This window comes from Eleutherodactylus coqui, chromosome 3, assembly GCF_035609145.1.
Source record: "Eleutherodactylus coqui strain aEleCoq1 chromosome 3, aEleCoq1.hap1, whole genome shotgun sequence".
NCBI lineage: Eukaryota > Metazoa > Chordata > Amphibia > Anura > Eleutherodactylidae > Eleutherodactylus > Eleutherodactylus coqui.
The window spans coordinates 23634064-23652016 of NC_089839.1; the positions used below are offsets into that span (position 1 = coordinate 23634064).

At 47.1% G+C, this 17953-nt stretch overlaps 1 protein-coding gene across 7 annotated transcripts in view; it reads right to left on the reverse strand.

Moving 5' to 3' along the window:
- Positions 1–17953, reverse strand: part of KIF6 (kinesin family member 6) — a 126944-nt gene that overhangs the window by 105386 nt on the left and 3605 nt on the right. For all 7 annotated transcript variants that reach the window (XM_066595309.1, XM_066595310.1, XM_066595308.1 and 4 more), the window contains exon 3: positions 15880–15954. In XM_066595309.1, coding sequence (XP_066451406.1) covers positions 15880–15954 — 75 coding nt within the window. The remainder of the gene's footprint in view (positions 1–15879; positions 15955–17953) is intronic.

Here is a 17953-nt window from a genome sequence, read left to right on the forward strand (position 1 = left end):
TATCACTCAAGAAGGATATCCAGGCCCCTCTTGTACTCTTATCGAGTTCTCCATCACCACGTCCTCAGGCAGAGAGTTCCACAGTCTCACTGCTCTTACTGTAAAGAACCCCCTTCTATGTCAGTGTAGAAACCTTCTTTCCTCTAGACGTACAGAGCGCCCCCTTCTTACAGATCTGGGTATAAATAGATTATAGAATCCTAGAATGGTAGAGTTGGAAGGGACCTCCAGGGTCATCTGGTCAAACCCCCTGCTCAATGCAGGATCAGTAATCATCCCAGACAGATATTTGTCCAGCCTTATAGAATCATAGAATGGTAGAGTTGGAAGGGACCTCCAGGAAGAGATCCCCTGATATATTTATACACAGTTATTAGAGCGCCCCCTTGTTACAGTCCTGGGTATAAATAGATGATGGGAGAGATCTCTGTATTGTCCCCTGATATATTTATACATAGTTATTAGAGCGCCCCCTTGTTACAGTCCTGGGTATAAATAGATGATGGGAGAGATCTCTGGATTGTCCGCTGATATATTTATACATAGTTATTAGAGCGCCCCCTTGTTACAGTCCTGGGTATAATAGATGATGGGAGAGATCTCTGTATTGTCCCCTGATATATTTATACATAGTTATTAGAGCGCCCCCTTGTTACAGTCCTGGATATAATAGATGATGGGAGAGATCTCTGTATTGTCCCCGGATATATTATACATAATTATTAGGTCGCCCCTCAGATGTCTTTACACCAAACTAAATAATCCTTATTTTTATCCCCTCTCTGGGTATTGTAGTCCGCCCATTCCATTTATTACTTTAGTTGCCCACCTTTGTACCCGCACAAGCTCTGATATGTCCTTCTTGAGTACCGGTGCCCAAAACTAACCCCAATATTCCAAGTGCGGTTTGATCAGTGACTTGTAAAGAGGAAGAACAATGTTCTCGTCATGTGCCCCTAGACCTCTATTAACCCCTTAAGGACCAGACACTTTCTCGGTATTTTACCATTGTGGTGGTTTTCTTGCCCTATTATTATTTTTTTCTTACACTACAGAATTATTGTTGCCGCATTGTTTTTTTCTGTGACATATAAGGCTATTTTTTAATATTTTTTTACTGACTTTTTAAATGATTTTTAGAGTTATTAGCGTGTGGCAAAGGGGTTTGTCACCTGGGACTTCACTTGCGGATCACAGACCTCTTGGATCCGAATGGACACCCCTTGTGTAAACAGGCTCCAGGAAACTGGTGCCTGCCGGCATTTATTTACCACAACAGCTTTGTACAGCATACACAAACACAGTCCATGTACAAAGTCCAGGGTACACAACCCACAGAGCCCCTGTCAGTAACCCCCACCTGGGGCATCCTCCTCTGTCAGACAGGGTGACAGGTCCCACACCGGTCCATAAGGGACCTCAGACTCCAAGATCCTGAATCGGCTCCTCCATACCGCCTCTGACTGGTCCACATGACACCTTAGACTAGCAGCCCTTCAGCTCCAGTGTGCCATCACTTCCCCCATGAGTCTGTCAGGAACTGGCACTTTTTGGTATTACTTCCTACCACACCCACAGCAGACAGAATGCCTGTCTAGTAGCCTCTGCAGGCCATTCTGATACTTCATTCCCACAAGGGGTACAAAGCTTTAAAAAAAACTGTGCTTTTAAATTTCTAGTTTATTTTTAAAATTATTACATTTATGCTTACATAGAGTACCGGAATGGGTTCCTCATTTTGTTTCAGATACTTTGAAATATAATTTGTAGAGTCTCGGAACACAGGGCGCATATAGTGATAGTTTTGATTGGCATTGGGTCATATTATATATATATATATATTTTTTTTATTTTTTTTTAAACCTATTTTTGAAACAATTTTTTTTTACATCTAGATCCCCCATGACATCATATAAGACCTCCTGGGGGCATTCACACTGTCTTTTTTTCTATTTCTCACTTTTCCCCTGTAGCTGGGGCATCCATAGGAGCCGCATCTATGGGAGTCCTAGCTACACAGGAAAAACATCCCCTGTTGTGACAATAGTCACTGGCAGAGCTTATCTGGGTCTGCAAGGTCCTTGCAGCTCTGATGTGGCAGGGGGCACCTAGTGGTCACGGAGTAGGAAACAAAAGCACTAATATGAATGAGCCCTAAACACATGACTACATAAACTGGTTATAAATTACAGCGCAAATCTAAGCTAGCTCATTCATGCTAAGATTTGACTTTCTGGGGCACAAATGGTCAGAGGTGCATCAAATGTATTAATAGGCAGGCTCCTCTAAATTAATATGGTACACCTTTACCACTGGGCGTTGCATCAAGACCAGCATATGAATCATTGGTCCATCCCGGGAAATGTGACCCCTTTAACCATCATCTCATAGCTGTAATCAACCAAGACGCAGCTGACCTCAGACAAAAGAAAATTACTTCTAATGCAAAGTTGGAAATAAAGTTTACAGATGCCCCTTCCAGGATGGCACCACTGCTGCCCCTTCATATCACAGGGTAGTCACTATGTCACTCCGAGAGCCATCATTAATAAGGACACAACATGCTCGTTTCCTAACAGGTTCCTCAGTATCTTCTCTCTTCTACCTCCTATGTTTCAGGGGTTGCCCTCTCCTAGATACCACATCACATATTTGGCTGTCTTGCCCTGAAATATAGTTATTTGGTCCAAGTTTGCCAGTCTTTTATTTCTGTTTGCAAAATATCTTAATCCAGAATTAGAAGGAATCAACGCTCCCTCGATGTCTTAAGAGTCCAATCTCTTTCTCCAAGGCCAATAGAAACCCTCTAGCAGGCCTGCTGAGTAACTGTTACCCGTCCCCATTGGTGTGCACGCCTCAATTCTCAGTTGAGGCCGGCCCCACTTACAGATCGATGTGTGGGGATCGCAGCTTCTATCGACCCCAGAGATCCCACAGGGTTGTCTTGGGGAAGTGGGAGGAAGGAAACACTCCTCTCCACCCCTCTCAATCCTCTTGTCGGAGCCAGTAGGTTCTCTTGCCCTCCGGGCCGCAGCAATCCAGTTCCTTTTTCCTCACAGCCAGCAGTTCCTGTACTCTCCAGTTTTGAGTCTTCTCTCTTCCTACGCAGTAAGAAATTGTCCTTTTTATGTTAAAGCATCAGCCAATCAGCAAATGTGCAGTAAGCATGCTCCATTTTGGCACATTTTTCCAGTCCATCTCTATGGCATATTTAAGCTCTTGGGGTGAGACTCTTACAATGGTATACGAGGAACTTGATGCTACTTGCACTAACAGCATTGAAGCTTTCCTAAAGACTTGGTACCCCGGATCCGACTATCTACTGAGCTACACGGACAACTTATGGCTCCTCGTCTTCTCATGCACAATCCTTATTTATTTCGGGATGAAGCGGACCTCACGCTTGATCTCTCCAGCACAACATCTGCTCCTTCCCTTTGACTTCCTCGGCTGTTTCTATATCAAGCTTTTCTGTTCTCACTCCAAAACCTTGTTATCTCTCCAACGTAGGGTAATTTAGTGAATTGGCCATCTCAGGTCGAATACTCTCAATAAAGATCTTGGAGAGTGACGAGCGGCGGCCGTAAACCCCAAGTATATATGGTGGCGAATGGCTGTGTGATTCTGCAGGCATGTTATCTGCAAACTCATGCCATCCTCCAACATGTGGAGGTGGTTCGCGGATGCCACTACATATTGGCTCCCTAATTATCCCTCTATTGCTAACCAAATGACTTATTAAGAGGTCGCACACCCTGAGGATATATGGAGAACGCAGATTATTAGGATGCAGAACCTTACATTTACCATACAGATACCCAAACACTCAGGGTGTCCAAGTCAGCCTGTAACTTATGAACATTTCCCATAGAGTGCGCCACCCTACACAGCTTACAGGGGGTTCCAGGCAAATACTATTAACGATGCGTCCCCTAGGATAGGTCATCAATAGTTGATCGGCTGGAGTCCACCACTTGGGACCCTGGTGGGTCAGCTGATCAGGTGCCTGCTGTCAGTGCCACAACACACAGGGGTACAGAGCGGAAGCAGTTATCTCCGACCCCCGTGTACTGGCCGACACTTATAATTGCGGGCACAACTATAATTAATTTTAATCATACCCCAGCCTGCAATTGCGAGCCCCGGCCACTACACTAACTGCTTTCACTCCGTACCCGTGTGTTGTGGTGCTGACGGCAAGAGACTGATCAGCTAATTGGCCGAGGTCCTGAGCGGTCTGAGGATGGATGACCCACCCTGAGGATACGTCATCAATAGTATCTGCCCGGAAAACTCCTGTAAGTCAACTGTAAAAAGAAATAAATGCTATTAAAAGGGATTGTGTCATCAGAAAATGACCTCCTGCATAAAATCAGTTTCTGTTAAAGGGCCACTCCAGTGAAAACGCATTATTTCTTCCTTGCACCGCCTTACATGATTGCCTGTCACGCTCTGGATGTCTCCTCTGTATATTGTAGTCCCTTTCATGCAGTGCAGCCTCCTGTCTGATACTTATCAGGCATCCTCTTGATGTTTAGATTTCTTCTCCACTATTCTGTGCTATCAATCCCATGATGCATCAGCACAACATCCAATGAGCAGCTAGAGCCTGTACCACATCTGCCAGCCTGGAGGACACTGTCGTTTCTATTCGTTATTCTATATTCACCTAAGTAGGCTATATACAATAATTATACATTGAGGGCTGTGATCTCCTCTATTATAACTGTGATAGGAGTCTGTGTCGCCCTCTAAAGAGCTTGTGTGGTAGGGTCCATGACAAAGGACTCACAAAGCATGTCCACAACACCCTCCAATAGGGGTCTACAGATGATAGTCACAGCTCACCTCCTCCCCCTCCCAGCACAGATCCCAGAGCATGTCCACAACACACTTTCAAAGAAGTCAATGGATCAATGTATCTATGAACAATGAGGCTGCTATAAAGCCTCTCTCTAAATACTAAGAGAATCTCTCAGCTCGAACGTGTTGCTCAAATTGCAGACCGCTAGTATAGAGCAGTTTGATATAGTTTTATGGGGAAAGATTTGGTATGTAACTTGTATTTTATTCATTTATATCCATGCTCATTCTGAGCCGAGGGGTCCAATGGGCGGTCCTATAGTGATTGACAACTATTTGTGCATATAGAGGTAGCTGTCAATCACTGATAGGACCGCCTACTTGACGATTCACCTCAGAACGAGCAAAGGTTTAAAATGATTCTGTCATCAAGCTCATGCTGCCCATGCTGGCCTCTCCCCGACAGCTGTCACTTCTCGGCAGCTGAAGACGGCTGATGTCGGTTGAAGACGCATAGATGTCGGTTGAAGTCTATGCATTCGTCTTCAACTGCCAAGAGGAGCCGGCAAGCAACAAAAACAGACAAAGGGGGTGACAGCACTCAGGTAAGCACTGCAGACCCTTAGTTTCAGCGATCAGTAGGGATCTCAGCGCCCACACCTCCACCGATCAAAACTTTTTAGTTGTCAAAAGTTTTTTAAAAGTGCAGCTCCTCTTTAAGTCTATGTTCACATGCTGCCTCGACCCCTGCTGCGAATCCCCCACCGAGTCGTCCTTCCATTGATTGTACGCCCAGTGTGGTCGCGCCCGAACAGCTCGTTTCCCGGTTCTAATTTTAGCATTATGTTTTATTAGCCAACGATGGTCATTCCCCCCCCACCCCCCGGAGCCGCGGCGCTGCAGTAACGCGCCGTACAGAGGCAGCCAGAGACATAGTGTACTGGGAGCTGTGGGACGGCAGCTGCTGCCCGTCATGATACAGCTGTGTGCGCAACACGAGGAATGAGGAGGGCGACGCGCACGGTCCCGGTCCAAGGGTCATCTGTAAGAGAAGACAGGACGGAGCCGTCACGTTACACTGGAGGGATGGAAGGGAACGTCTTCTGAGCCAAGCAGGACCGCACCGCCAGGGGCATAGCATCGGGTTATCGTAGCGCAAAAGAACAACAATACGATTTTCAGCGCTATCATATTAAAGATCGAGACTACAATCCAAACCTACGACACGAGGAGTCGCGGTGTGCCAGCACGGGGGCGTATTTACTAAAAACGTCAAGAGCTAAATGTAGGCGTAATATGGAGGTGAATTTAAAAAGCAGAAGGCTTCCGTCAGACATATGTAGCCACGCCTGCGCCCCAAGGTTCCCCAAGTGTGCACATGCGCACCTCCGATCCCGTTCAGCTCAATGCAGGGGTGCCACAACTTTTTATGCCGCCTGAGGCGAGGTTTTACAGGCATTGAAAAACACCAATACAGAAGATACCGAACACATATTAGAACCACTGAGACTTGTCTGAAGTGACAGAGTAAAAGTGTCCCTAATAGTGGCCCCCTTAGTGGCCCCAGTAGTAAGAGTAATCCCCTTAATAGCCCCAGTAGTATTAGTGATCCTGTTAGTGGTGCCAGTATTAAGTGATCTCCTTAATGGCCCCAATTAGTAATAGTGACACTCTAAGCGGCTCCAGCATTAATAGTGACCCTGTGATCCCGTTAGTGGCCCCAGTAGTAATAGTAACCCCTTAATGGTGCCAGTAGTATTAGTCATCCTTTTAGTGGTTCCAGTATTACATGAGCATCTTAATGGCCCCATTTAATAATAGTGAGATCCTTAGCAGCTCCAGTATTAATAGTGACCCTGTGAACCAGTTAGTGGCCCCAATAGTAAAAGTAACCCCCTTAATTGCCCTAGTTGTATCAGTGATCCTGTTAATGGCCCTAATAAATAACAGTGACACCCTTAGTGGTTCCAGTATTAATAGTGACCCTGTGAACCAGTTAGTGGCCCCAATAGTAAAAGTAACCCCCTTAATTGCCCTTGTTGTATCAGTGATCCTGTTAGTGGTTCCAGTATTAAGTGATCCCCTTAATGGCCCTAATAAATAACAGTGGCACCCTTAGCGGCTCCAGTATTAATAGGGACCCTGTGATCCTGTTAGTGGTCCCAGCAATAACAGTTGAAGAGAAATAGCAGATATTAGGTGCGGTCGGACACAATTAGGGGGTATTCTGAGCACTAGTCCTCCATTCCATCCAATAGCAGACGTCTTCATGGGATACTAATGTCAGAAGGGGGGTGGGGGCTCCTCCTATGCTCTACTGCAAGCTCCATGATCGCATGTTTAAAGCCCCCTTTTTCTATTTTCACCATAAAAATCTAAACAATTAAAAACTCCATATTTGGTATCGCCGTGTACATAAAAGTCCAAACTATTAAAACAGCACAATATTAATCCAACAAGTTGAGGGGCCTTTAAGGAGAAAAAAAATAAAAACAAATTGGGTTTTTCTTTTTTGGATATCCTGGCCTCCAAAACATTTGAATAAAAAGTGATCAAAAAGACAGATCTTTCCTACAATGACACTAACGACCACAGAGCGCACCCTGCAAGAAATGAGCCCTCAGACGACCCAATCAATGGAAAAATAAAAAAGTTACGAGTCTCAGAATACAACAGTGGAAGGCAATTTTTGTTTAAGAAAAAACATTTTTTACTTTTAAAAATGGAAAAACAAAAAAACTATATAAATTTGGTATCGCTGTAATCAAAGAGACCCACAGTAAAACCTAAGCCTCTCCAAAAATGGCGTAATTGCATTTTTTTTAATTACATTTTTTTAAAGTTTTTCTGTACATAATACGGTACATTAAATCATACCATTAAATAATTCAACTTCTCCCGCAAAAATAAGCCCTCATACGGCCAGGTCAATGGAAAAACTAAAAAGTTATGGCTCTTGGAAGGCAAGGACAAAAAAAGTGAAGGAAAAAAAACTCTGGTCCTAAAGGGGTTAAAGAAATCACAGCACAGCAATCAGGAAATAAAGGGTTGCATAGAGGACTTATTACCATGGGGGGCACAGAGGGGGCTTATTATTTTGTGGTTGGCAATGAGAGAATGCAATTACTACTGCGTGATACTATCAACTGTGTTGAGGACACAGAGTGGAGCATTAGGGGTAAAGAGATGAGTCGTAGCTGGGAGAAGTCATCATGGTGGTCTGGGCCAGACAAAAACCGTAGCATGTGCAGAGTGTTGGAGTGAAGAGCTGGCTGGCAGTCAAGCAGGAAGGAAGGAAGACACTGAGAAAAAGGGAAGCAGCTCCATTACCGTCAGGTCATACCAGGAGAGCGCAGCACAGGTGAGTGCCACATTCTGCAGGTTACAGGAGGAGTATACTTTTTGAATATTTTTAGGAAAACTTTGAGGCGGTGGTGGGCACTTATGACACTTTGCACAAGTCTGCCCACCAAAGCATTGACATGGCCCCGGCTTTACCTACCCCTATACCAAGCTTATGTGAGGCAGGTGCGGCATTAGGGGTTCCCCTGCAGTAATAGTGTTGGGAATGACTGCACTGGAGCCAGCATCGGCGGCAGGGAGCGCGACGCACTGCATGCATTATAAATCCAAGTTCAGTAAACCATTCCTCCCATTCCACAAATGATTAGATTCTGGGGGTCTGATCCAAGTGTCCGTGTCAAGTCACAAAGAACAGAAAACAACGATCTGTTATGAAAAGCCGCGGCTTTGTCAGAGCAACAGTAACTTAGAGCCTTGCGCAAGACTTGAATCCCGTCCTAGATGGATAATAAAAGCATCTGACCACACTGAACTGAACACCATTAGAGATGCAAGAAGTGAAGTGAGAGCCGGACCTGCCGCTTCTATACGGGGTCTAGAAAAAGTATTCACGCCCAACTGGACCCTTTTCTGGACTTTCAAAAAAGTGACAAAAAGCAGATTAGTGGCTAGAATAAAGAAAAACCCTGTACTCCTCTCTTAAACGCTTACCTCCTTTCAGCGCCGCTACTCCAATCCTGCATCGGAAGCTCCTGCAGTGGTCACATGACTACTGCAGCCAATCACTGACTTCAGTGGTTACGGGAGCATAAACAGTAAAGGACTGCTGAAGCCAGTGATAGGCTATGGCGGTCATGTGAACGATGAGTGGCACCCAACTGCTGCAGGAGACTCCGGCATTGGACCAGAGCAGTGACCATGTATGAGGGGCCTCTAAGAGTCAAGGGGACGGATACAAGAAGACTTGTAAATGAAAATCACTTGATTAAACCTATGGCTACTTTTGCCTGCGACAGGGTTTCCGCGACCAAGAAAAAAAAAATCATCACTCTGTGACCCTGCGACCCCATACGTACGTTGAAGTCAATGAGGTCGCAGTTGCCTTGATCGCGGGTTGCACGGAGGTTGGATTTTCATGGCCATGGAAACCTACGATTCAGACTGCAACTCCATTGACTTTAATGGTAGTCAAGGCCGCTGGGCTACACAATGATCTTTGGTCACACGGCTAAAGTGGCCATGCAGCCCTAGCCTAAAGGAGCAGTGAACATAAAGTATAGGGAAGAGCTATGGCTCCCCCCAGCTGCTCCGTGCAGCCAAGCGCCATCACCGCGGCCCTTTTGGCAGCGTTTCTATGAGTACAAGTCAGCTGTTGGCAGATAAGCTCCATGCGCTCGTCTTGGACGCTCGCTCAGATGCCACGTCAGGACTTCGATACTCTACACTCTCGTTGTAATTGCACTTTGATCGCTTTCCGCCTCTTGTTTGAAGGTACGATCCAGACGCACCATTAAAATGTCTCCGGCCTGGTTGGCACGTGCCAGTTGGCTACTACAGCCCAGCCTTGTGGTTTACATCAAGCTCTTCACTTGGTTCAGTTTATCTAGATAGGCAGGGATCAATGTGGGAACTCAACTCGTGCCGGCACGGCTTGTACTACTAATAAGAGTGCGTTCTGGCTTTATTGGTACAGGCGGAGCGTCCAAGGAACTCGTGGAACGTTGACCTGATGATACCGGGGGCATCAAAGCTACGTGTGGGTTCCAATGGTTACTCCGTTCCCATAGAAAGGAGCAGAGGGGCATTAAGACCTTATTACACAAGTCGATGATTTGGCACATTAGCTAAAATGTTAATTTCCCCAAGAAGCAGCGCAATAAAGGGCCTACGATAATCTGATGAACGTACAAACGCTCGCTCATTGACCGATGATGTAGACAAAGATTTCCTGCTCATCGGCCGGACATCTTCCCGTATAAACATGGAGTCGTGCCATTGACACAGTCATGCAGCGCTTTTTCTACGGTCAGCCAGGCAGCTGAGCGGAAAGTGGGCAGACCCCGTTATAGTCAATGGGGTCCGTCCGGTGCTGTTTGGCTCCACCCAGAGACCATTTGGCCGCGAGGATTCCCCTTTCCTGCTCTCTGAACAAAGCAGGAAAGTGAAATCCCCAAAGTAGATGTGAAACCACCCCATCACCCCTATGAATTGGTAGTGATAGCCAAGAGAGGAGCAGTGCAGAGGAAAAGGAATGATTCCCTACTGTGGATAGTCCTCCTCCATCCGTGTTCTCATCTCACCACTTCCATCCTTGGAGCGGCGTAGGATGTGAATATCTAGAATCCACTTAAACCAGAGCTCTCCATCTCAGTGTGTGGGGCTACGTTCTATAGCTCCTTGGGGTCAGATGTGACTCCTATCTGTCCTCTGCTCCCAATGTTCTGTCACCTCAAAAACATCTCCACAATCCACCCTTTTCCTACTGTAGAAAAAGCAAAAATTCTTATCGCTGCCCTGATCCATTCCCATCTTGATTACTGTAACTCACTGCTGATCTGAGTCCCCTTCACTAAACTCTCCCCTCCATAATCTAGACTGAATGCAGCAGCCAGGCTTATCTCATTATCCAACCACAATACTGATGCCTGTACCCTGTGCCAGTCACTGCACCGATGCCTGTACCCTGTGCCAGTCACTGCACCGATGCCTGTTTCATGTGCCAGTCACAACATCGATTTCTGTGCCAGTCACTGCACCGATGCCTGTTCCCTGTGCCAGTCACTGCACCGATGCCTCTATCCTGTGCCAGTCTCTAAACCGATGCCCTATACTACACTGGTTATCCATCCACTATAGACTGACATATCAAAAGTCATAGGACGAGAAGTAATACCGTGTAGGACCCCCTCTAGTCAATCGAAGTGCAGCAACTTGACATGGCATCAGTTTCACAAGTGGATGGAAGACGTCCGGTGGGATGTTGAGTCGTCTAGATGCCCCCCGCAGCTCCGGGGTAGGCGCAGAATCTCGGGTGTGAATGGACCTCTCCACCACATCCCATAAATGCTGGAGTAGGCACATTTTGGGAGAACCGCATCGTTCATAGGAACTCTCCAGAACCCTCCTCCAACCCATTCTGGACAACTGGGGCCTGATGGCACAATGCATTATACTGCTGGAATATCCCATCATTGTGGGGGACATGAAGTCCATGAAGAGGTGCAAACGGTCACAAAGCAGTGAAACACAAAGGGAAATGACGTGTTAGGTGGACCAGCAGACCCAACCCATAAACTAGTATGGAGCCACCACCAGCCGGCACAGCGTCTAGTTAAAACTGAGGTCCATGGCTTCATGGGGTCTGTGCCGCACATGATCCCTACCATCAGCCTGAAAAAACACGCATTGCGAATCATTGAACCCCCTCACATGTTACCAATCCTCTGGGGTCCAATTATCCTGCAGATACCGCTCACCACTATTTTCAACAAGCTCTTGTACCCTCCCTAGTCACTCATAGACTGTAAGCTCTTGTGCCCTCCCTAGTCACTCATAGACTGTAAGCTCTTGTGCCCTCCCTAGTCACTCATAGACTGTAAGCTCTTGTGCCCTCCCTAGTCACTCATAAACTGTAAGCTCTTGTGTCCCCCTATTCCCTCATAGACTGTAAGCTCTTGTGTCCCTCTATTTCCGCATAGACTGTAAGCTCTTGTGTCTCCCTATTTCCTCATAGACTGTAAGCTCTTGTGTCCCCCCTATTTCCTCATAGACTGTAAACTCTTGTGTCCCTCTATTTCCTCATAGACTGTAAGCTCTTGTGTCCCTCTATTCCCACATAGACTGTAAGCTCTTGTGTCCCTCTATTCCCACATAGACTGTAAGCTCGTGTCCCTCTATTCCCTCATAGACTGTAAGCTCGTGTCCCTCTATTCCCTCATAGACTGTAAGCTCTTGTGTCCCCCTATCTCCTCATAGACTGTAAGCTCTTGTGTCCCCCTATTCCCTCATAGACTGTAAGCTCTTGTGTCCCCCTATTTCCTCATAGACTGTAAGCTCTTGTGTCCCCCTATTTCCTCATAGACTGTAAGCTCTTGTGTCCCTCTATTCCCTCATAGACTGTAAGCTCTTGTGCCCCTCTATTCCCTCATAGACTGTAAGCTCTTGTGTCCCCCTATTTCCTCATAGACTGTAAGCTCTTGTGTCCCCCCTATTTCCTCATAGACTGTAAGCTCGTGTCCCCCTATTTCCTCGTAGACTATAAGCTCTTGTGTCCCTCTATTCCCTCATAGACTGTAAGCTCTTGTGTCCCTCTATTCCCACATAGACTGTAAGCTCGTGTCCCTCTATTCCCTCATAGACTGTAAGCTCGTGTCCCTCTATTCCCTCATAGACTGTAAGCTCTTGTGTCCCCCTATTTCCTCATAGACTGTAAGCTCTTGTGTCCCCCTATTCCCTCATAGACTGTAAGCTCGTTTCCCCCTATCTCCTCATAGACTGTAAGCTCTTGTGTCCCCCTATTCCCTCATAGACTGTAAGCTCTTGTGTCCCCCTATTTCCTCATAGACTGTAAGCTCTTGTGTCCCCCTATTTCCTCATAGACTGTAAGCTCTTGTGTCCCTCTATTCCCTTATAGACTGTAAGCTCTTGTGTCCCCCTATTCCCTCATAGACTGTAAGCTCGTGTCCCTCTATTCCCTCATAGACTGTAAGCTCTTGTGTCCCCCTATTTCCGCATAGACTGTAAGCTCTTGTGTCCCCCTATTTCCTCATAGACTGTAAGCTCGTGTCCCCCTATTTCCTCATAGACTGTAAGCTCTTGTGTCCCCCTATTTCCGCATAGACTGTAAGCTCTTGTGTCCCCCTATTTCCTCATAGACTGTAAGCTCGTGTCCCCCTATTTCCTCATAGACTGTAAGCTCTTGTGTCCCCCTATTTCCGCATAGACTGTAAGCTCTTGTGTCTCCCTATTTCCTCATAGACTGTAAGCTCTTGTGTTCCCCTATTTCCTCATAGACTGTAAGCTCTTGTGTCTCCCTATTTCCTCATAGACTGTAAGCTCTTGTGTCCCCCTATTCCCTCATAGACTGTAAGCTCTTGTGTTCCCCTATTTCCTCATAGACTGTAAGCTCTTGTGTCTCCCTATTTCCTCATAGACTGTAAGCTGTTGTGTCCCCCTATTTCCTCGTAGACTGTAAGCTCTTGTGTCTCCCTATTTCCTCATAGACTGTAAGCTCTTGTGTCCCCCTATTTCCTCATAGACTGTAAGCTCTTGTGTCCCTCTATTCCCACATAGACTGTAAGCTCTTGTGTTCCCCTATTTCCGCATAGACTGTAAGCTCTTGTGTCCCCCTATTTCCTCATAGACTATAAGCTCTTGTGTCTCCCTATTTCTCATAGACTGTAAGCTCGTGTCTCCCTATTTCCTCATAGACTGTAAGCTCTTGTGTCTCCCTATTTCCTCATAGACTGTAAGCTCTTGTGTCCCTCTATTCCCACATAGACTGTAAGCTCTTGTGTCCCCCTATTTCCTTATAGATTTAGCAGGGTCATCACCCCTACCAATAGTTTACTTCTGTAATGTCTGAGTTTGTCTATACATGTTTCCTCTGATTTGTACAGCGCTGTGGAATATGTTGGCGCTATAGCAAAAAAAACATTATTATATTGATACAAATAAGTGTTTTCTATTTTTTTGGAACAACACGGCAGTAACATGCACCCCCGCTGGGGTGTAATCACACAGCAGTAACATGCACCCCCGCTGGGGTATAATCACACAGCAGTAACATGCACCCCCGCTGGGGTGTAATCACACAGCAGTAACATGCATCCCCGCTGGGGTGTAATCACACAGCAGTAACATGCATCCCCGCTGGGGTATAATCACACGGCAGTAACATGCATCCCCGCTGGGGTATAATCACACAGCAGTAACATGCATCCCCGCTGGGGTATAATCACACAGCAGTAACACGCATCCCCGCTGGGGTATAATCACACAGCAGTAACATGCATCCCCGCTGGGGTATAATCACACAGCAGTGACATGCATCCCCGCTGGGGTATAATCACACGGCAGTAACATGCATCCCCGCTGGGGTATAATCACACCGCAGTAACATGCATCCCCGCTGGGGTATAATCACACGGCAGTAACATGCATCCCCGCTGGGGTATAATCACACGGCAGTGACATGCATCCCCGCTGGGGTATAATCACACAGCAGTAACATGCATCCCCGCTGGGGTATAATCACACAGCAGTAACATGCATCCCTGCTGGGGTATAATCACACAGCAGTAACATGCATCCCCGCTGGGGTATAATCACACAGCAGTAACATGCATCCCCGCTGGGGTATAATCACACGGCAGTAACATGCATCCCCGCTGGGGTATAATCACACGGCAGTAACACGCATCCCCGCTGGGGTATAATCACACGGCAGTAACACGCATCCCCGCTGGGGTATAATCACACGGCAGTAACACGCATCCCCGCTGGGGTATAATCACACAGCAGTAACACGCATCCCCGCTGGGGTATAATCACACAGCAGTAACACGCATCCCCGCTGGGGTATAATCACACAGCAGTAACACGCATCCCCGCTGGGGTATAATCACACGGCAGTAACACGCATCCCCGCTGGGGTATAATCACACGGCAGTAACATGCATCCCCGCTGGGGTATAATCACACAGCAGTAACACGCATCCCCGCTGGGGTATAATCACACCGCAGTAACATGCATCCCCGCTGGGGTATAATCACACAGCAGTAACATGCATCCCCGCTGGGGTATAATCACACAGCAGTAACATGCATCCCCGCTGGGGTATAATCACACAGCAGTAACATGCATCCCCGCTGGGGTATAATCACACAGCAGTAACATGCATCCCCGCTGGGGTATAATCACACGGCAGTAACATGCAGCCCCGCTGGGGTATAATCACACGGCAGTAACATGCATCCCCGCTGGGGTATAATCACACGGCAGTAACATGCATCCCCGCTGGGGTATAATCACACAGCAGTAACATGCATCCCCGCTGGGGTATAATCACACGGCAGTGACATGCATCCCCGCTGGGGTATAATCACACGGCAGTAACATGCATCCCCGCTGGGGTATAATCACACAGCAGTAACATGCACCCCCGCTGGGGTATAATCACACGGCAGTAACATGCATCCCCGCTGGGGTATAATCACACAGCAGTAACATGCATCCCCGCTGGGGTATAATCACACAGCAGTAACATGCATCCCCGCTGGGGTATAATCACACGGCAGTAACATGCATCCCCGCTGGGGTATAATCACACGGCAGTAACATGCATCCCCGCTGGGGTATAATCACACAGCAGTAACATGCACCCCCGCTGGGGTATAATCACACGGCAGTAACATGCATCCCCGCTGGGGTATAATCACACAGCAGTAACATGCATCCCCGCTGGGGTATAATCACACAGCAGTAACATGCAGCCCCGCTGGGGTATAATCACACGGCCGTAACATGCATCCCCGCTGGGGTATAATCACACAGCAGTAACATGCATCCCCGCTGGGGTATAATCACACGGCAGTAACATGCATCCCCGCTGGGGTATAATCACACGGCAGTAACATGCATCCCCGCTGGGGTATAATCACACGGCAGTAGTCACCTGGCAGAAAGCTGCACCATTACCACAAACCAGTGATAGAAACCGTGCATATGGCGGTCTTTGCCGCAGCGGCCCGAACACGGCGCAGTCATCGTACCTTTCTGCTACTGGTTTCGCAATGTGTTCAAACACAACTTCTTGCTTTGTTTCTTGGTCAAAAGTCTCTTGAAACCTGAAAAAGATCCAAGAATTAGGAGTTTTTAGCACCTCTGAGTGTGAAACAGAGCTTGATTCATAACCCCAATGTTTCTGTAGAGACCCCCACCCAGCAGCGCTCGTAAATCCTCCACAGAAAGAAACAAAGTCCCCCTGTGTTCTGCCGGGCCGGCTTGTACTATTGTCAGCAAATTGATGGTGGAGATTAGTTCTGGTAGTAAAAATCCAGCGAAAAAACGAATGAATCTGGAATTATTTTGTGGATTCAATAAAAAAAAACAGCGCCAGAGTTCGGCCGCTCCGCGCTGAGCCGGGCGCGTAGACACCCGTATTGCTGCTGTATTCTGCGGCCAACAGAACAGACCAAGGAAATTAAACACATTGGTGGGGTGCAGAAAGCGACAATTATTAACACGCTTAAATAATAGAGATGGGGCGCCCGCTTAGGACGGCCATCTTTAAATGAAGGTTAGGGTCCGATCTGGCCCAGCGCTCAACTCTCCAGCTTGCCCGGTACGATGTCATGGCTGCCCACCTGGCTTGCTTTGGCGTTCCCACCGAAGTCAAGGATTTAAAGTGACCCTATATGTTGCCCTTGCCATATCACAACTAGCTGAATGTGGGGTCTTTAATCAGTGAGACATTTAGTAGGAGGGCTCACAATATGGTTGAAGAACTGGAGAACCCCATGTTGTTGGATTCACATCAGTATCAGAGACTCCATTCGCCAACAACAAAAAACGCATGCTACGCTTCATCCAGAAAAATGCCAGACAGCATGACAGGAGCTGGACGGACCCCGTTATAGTCAATGGGGTCCATTCAGCGCTGGTTGGTTTTATGATAGGTTAGATCCCATTTTCCTGCTCCCATAATGGAGCCCTTAACGGTGGTGCACGAGTGTCCGTCCGTGCGTGCGCGGGTTTGTGAGTGACATATGCTCCACCCCTGATCACATGACAATGACATCATCAAAGATCCTTCATCCCCAGTGAGGGAGTTACATACTCCGCACCTGATCACATGATGTTGACGTCATCACAGGTCCTGTACGCACACGGCTGCTGTCCAGCTAGGTGTTCATTAGTATTCCACAGCAAATGAGGCCGCAGGTGGTTTGTAGTCCGCCCGTAATTTGCACAAGGATGCAGGACATTTGATGGCATCACCGTCATGTAATCAGGGGCGGAGCATGACGGTGACGTCATCACAGGCCCTTTATCTGAGCCCTGTTGTACGGGATGAACAATGTATATGGCAGTGCTGTGTGTGTGACGTGCCGGTATCACAGCTGTGTGGCACCAGAAACATTGGTCCTAGTAGAAATTAAATCAAGGAGACTCCCAGGTTTTGAAGCCTGAAGTCCTGAGAGGACAACCTTCTGACAACACTTCCTGTCTTCAGTCTAGGAAGTCAGGTAAGTGCTCCGGCTTTTGAATGGATGAGAAAGGTAATAAGAAGAAGCCTATTCTGCTCAATGTGCCTTCACAAATTATACCATCCATAGAGGAAATACTTCTGTCCTTGTCTATTGGGTGGTTACTGGAGACAACCCTTGGGGGGTGCTAGGGAAGTAAAGGGGTAAATGGTAAAAGTCCTAGTACTACAAGATAGTTAAAGGGTTAATGGAAAGCGATTCTTACTGATTGAGCATTATAAGGGGTTAACGTAGAGATCTCTAGGGGTCTAGGGTGAAAAGATTTAGGCAATTTCCAAAATCGGTCAGGGTTGGTGAATAGATTCATGGAGCATTCCCTGGTGGTCTATGGTGGTAAATATATTTTGGGGAAAATCCCTGGTGGGCAAGGGTGATGAATAGTATCATCAAGATATTCCTAGTGGTCTAGGGTGATGAATAGATTTATGGAAACATTTCTTGCCGTGCAGGATGGAGATATTCCTGGTGGTCTGGAGTAGATTTATTGAGACATCACTGGTGGTTTAGGCTGATTTATGACCGTTTCATGAAGATAGCTATGGTGGTCTAGGGTAGCAAGCAAGAGTCTCTGAGATAT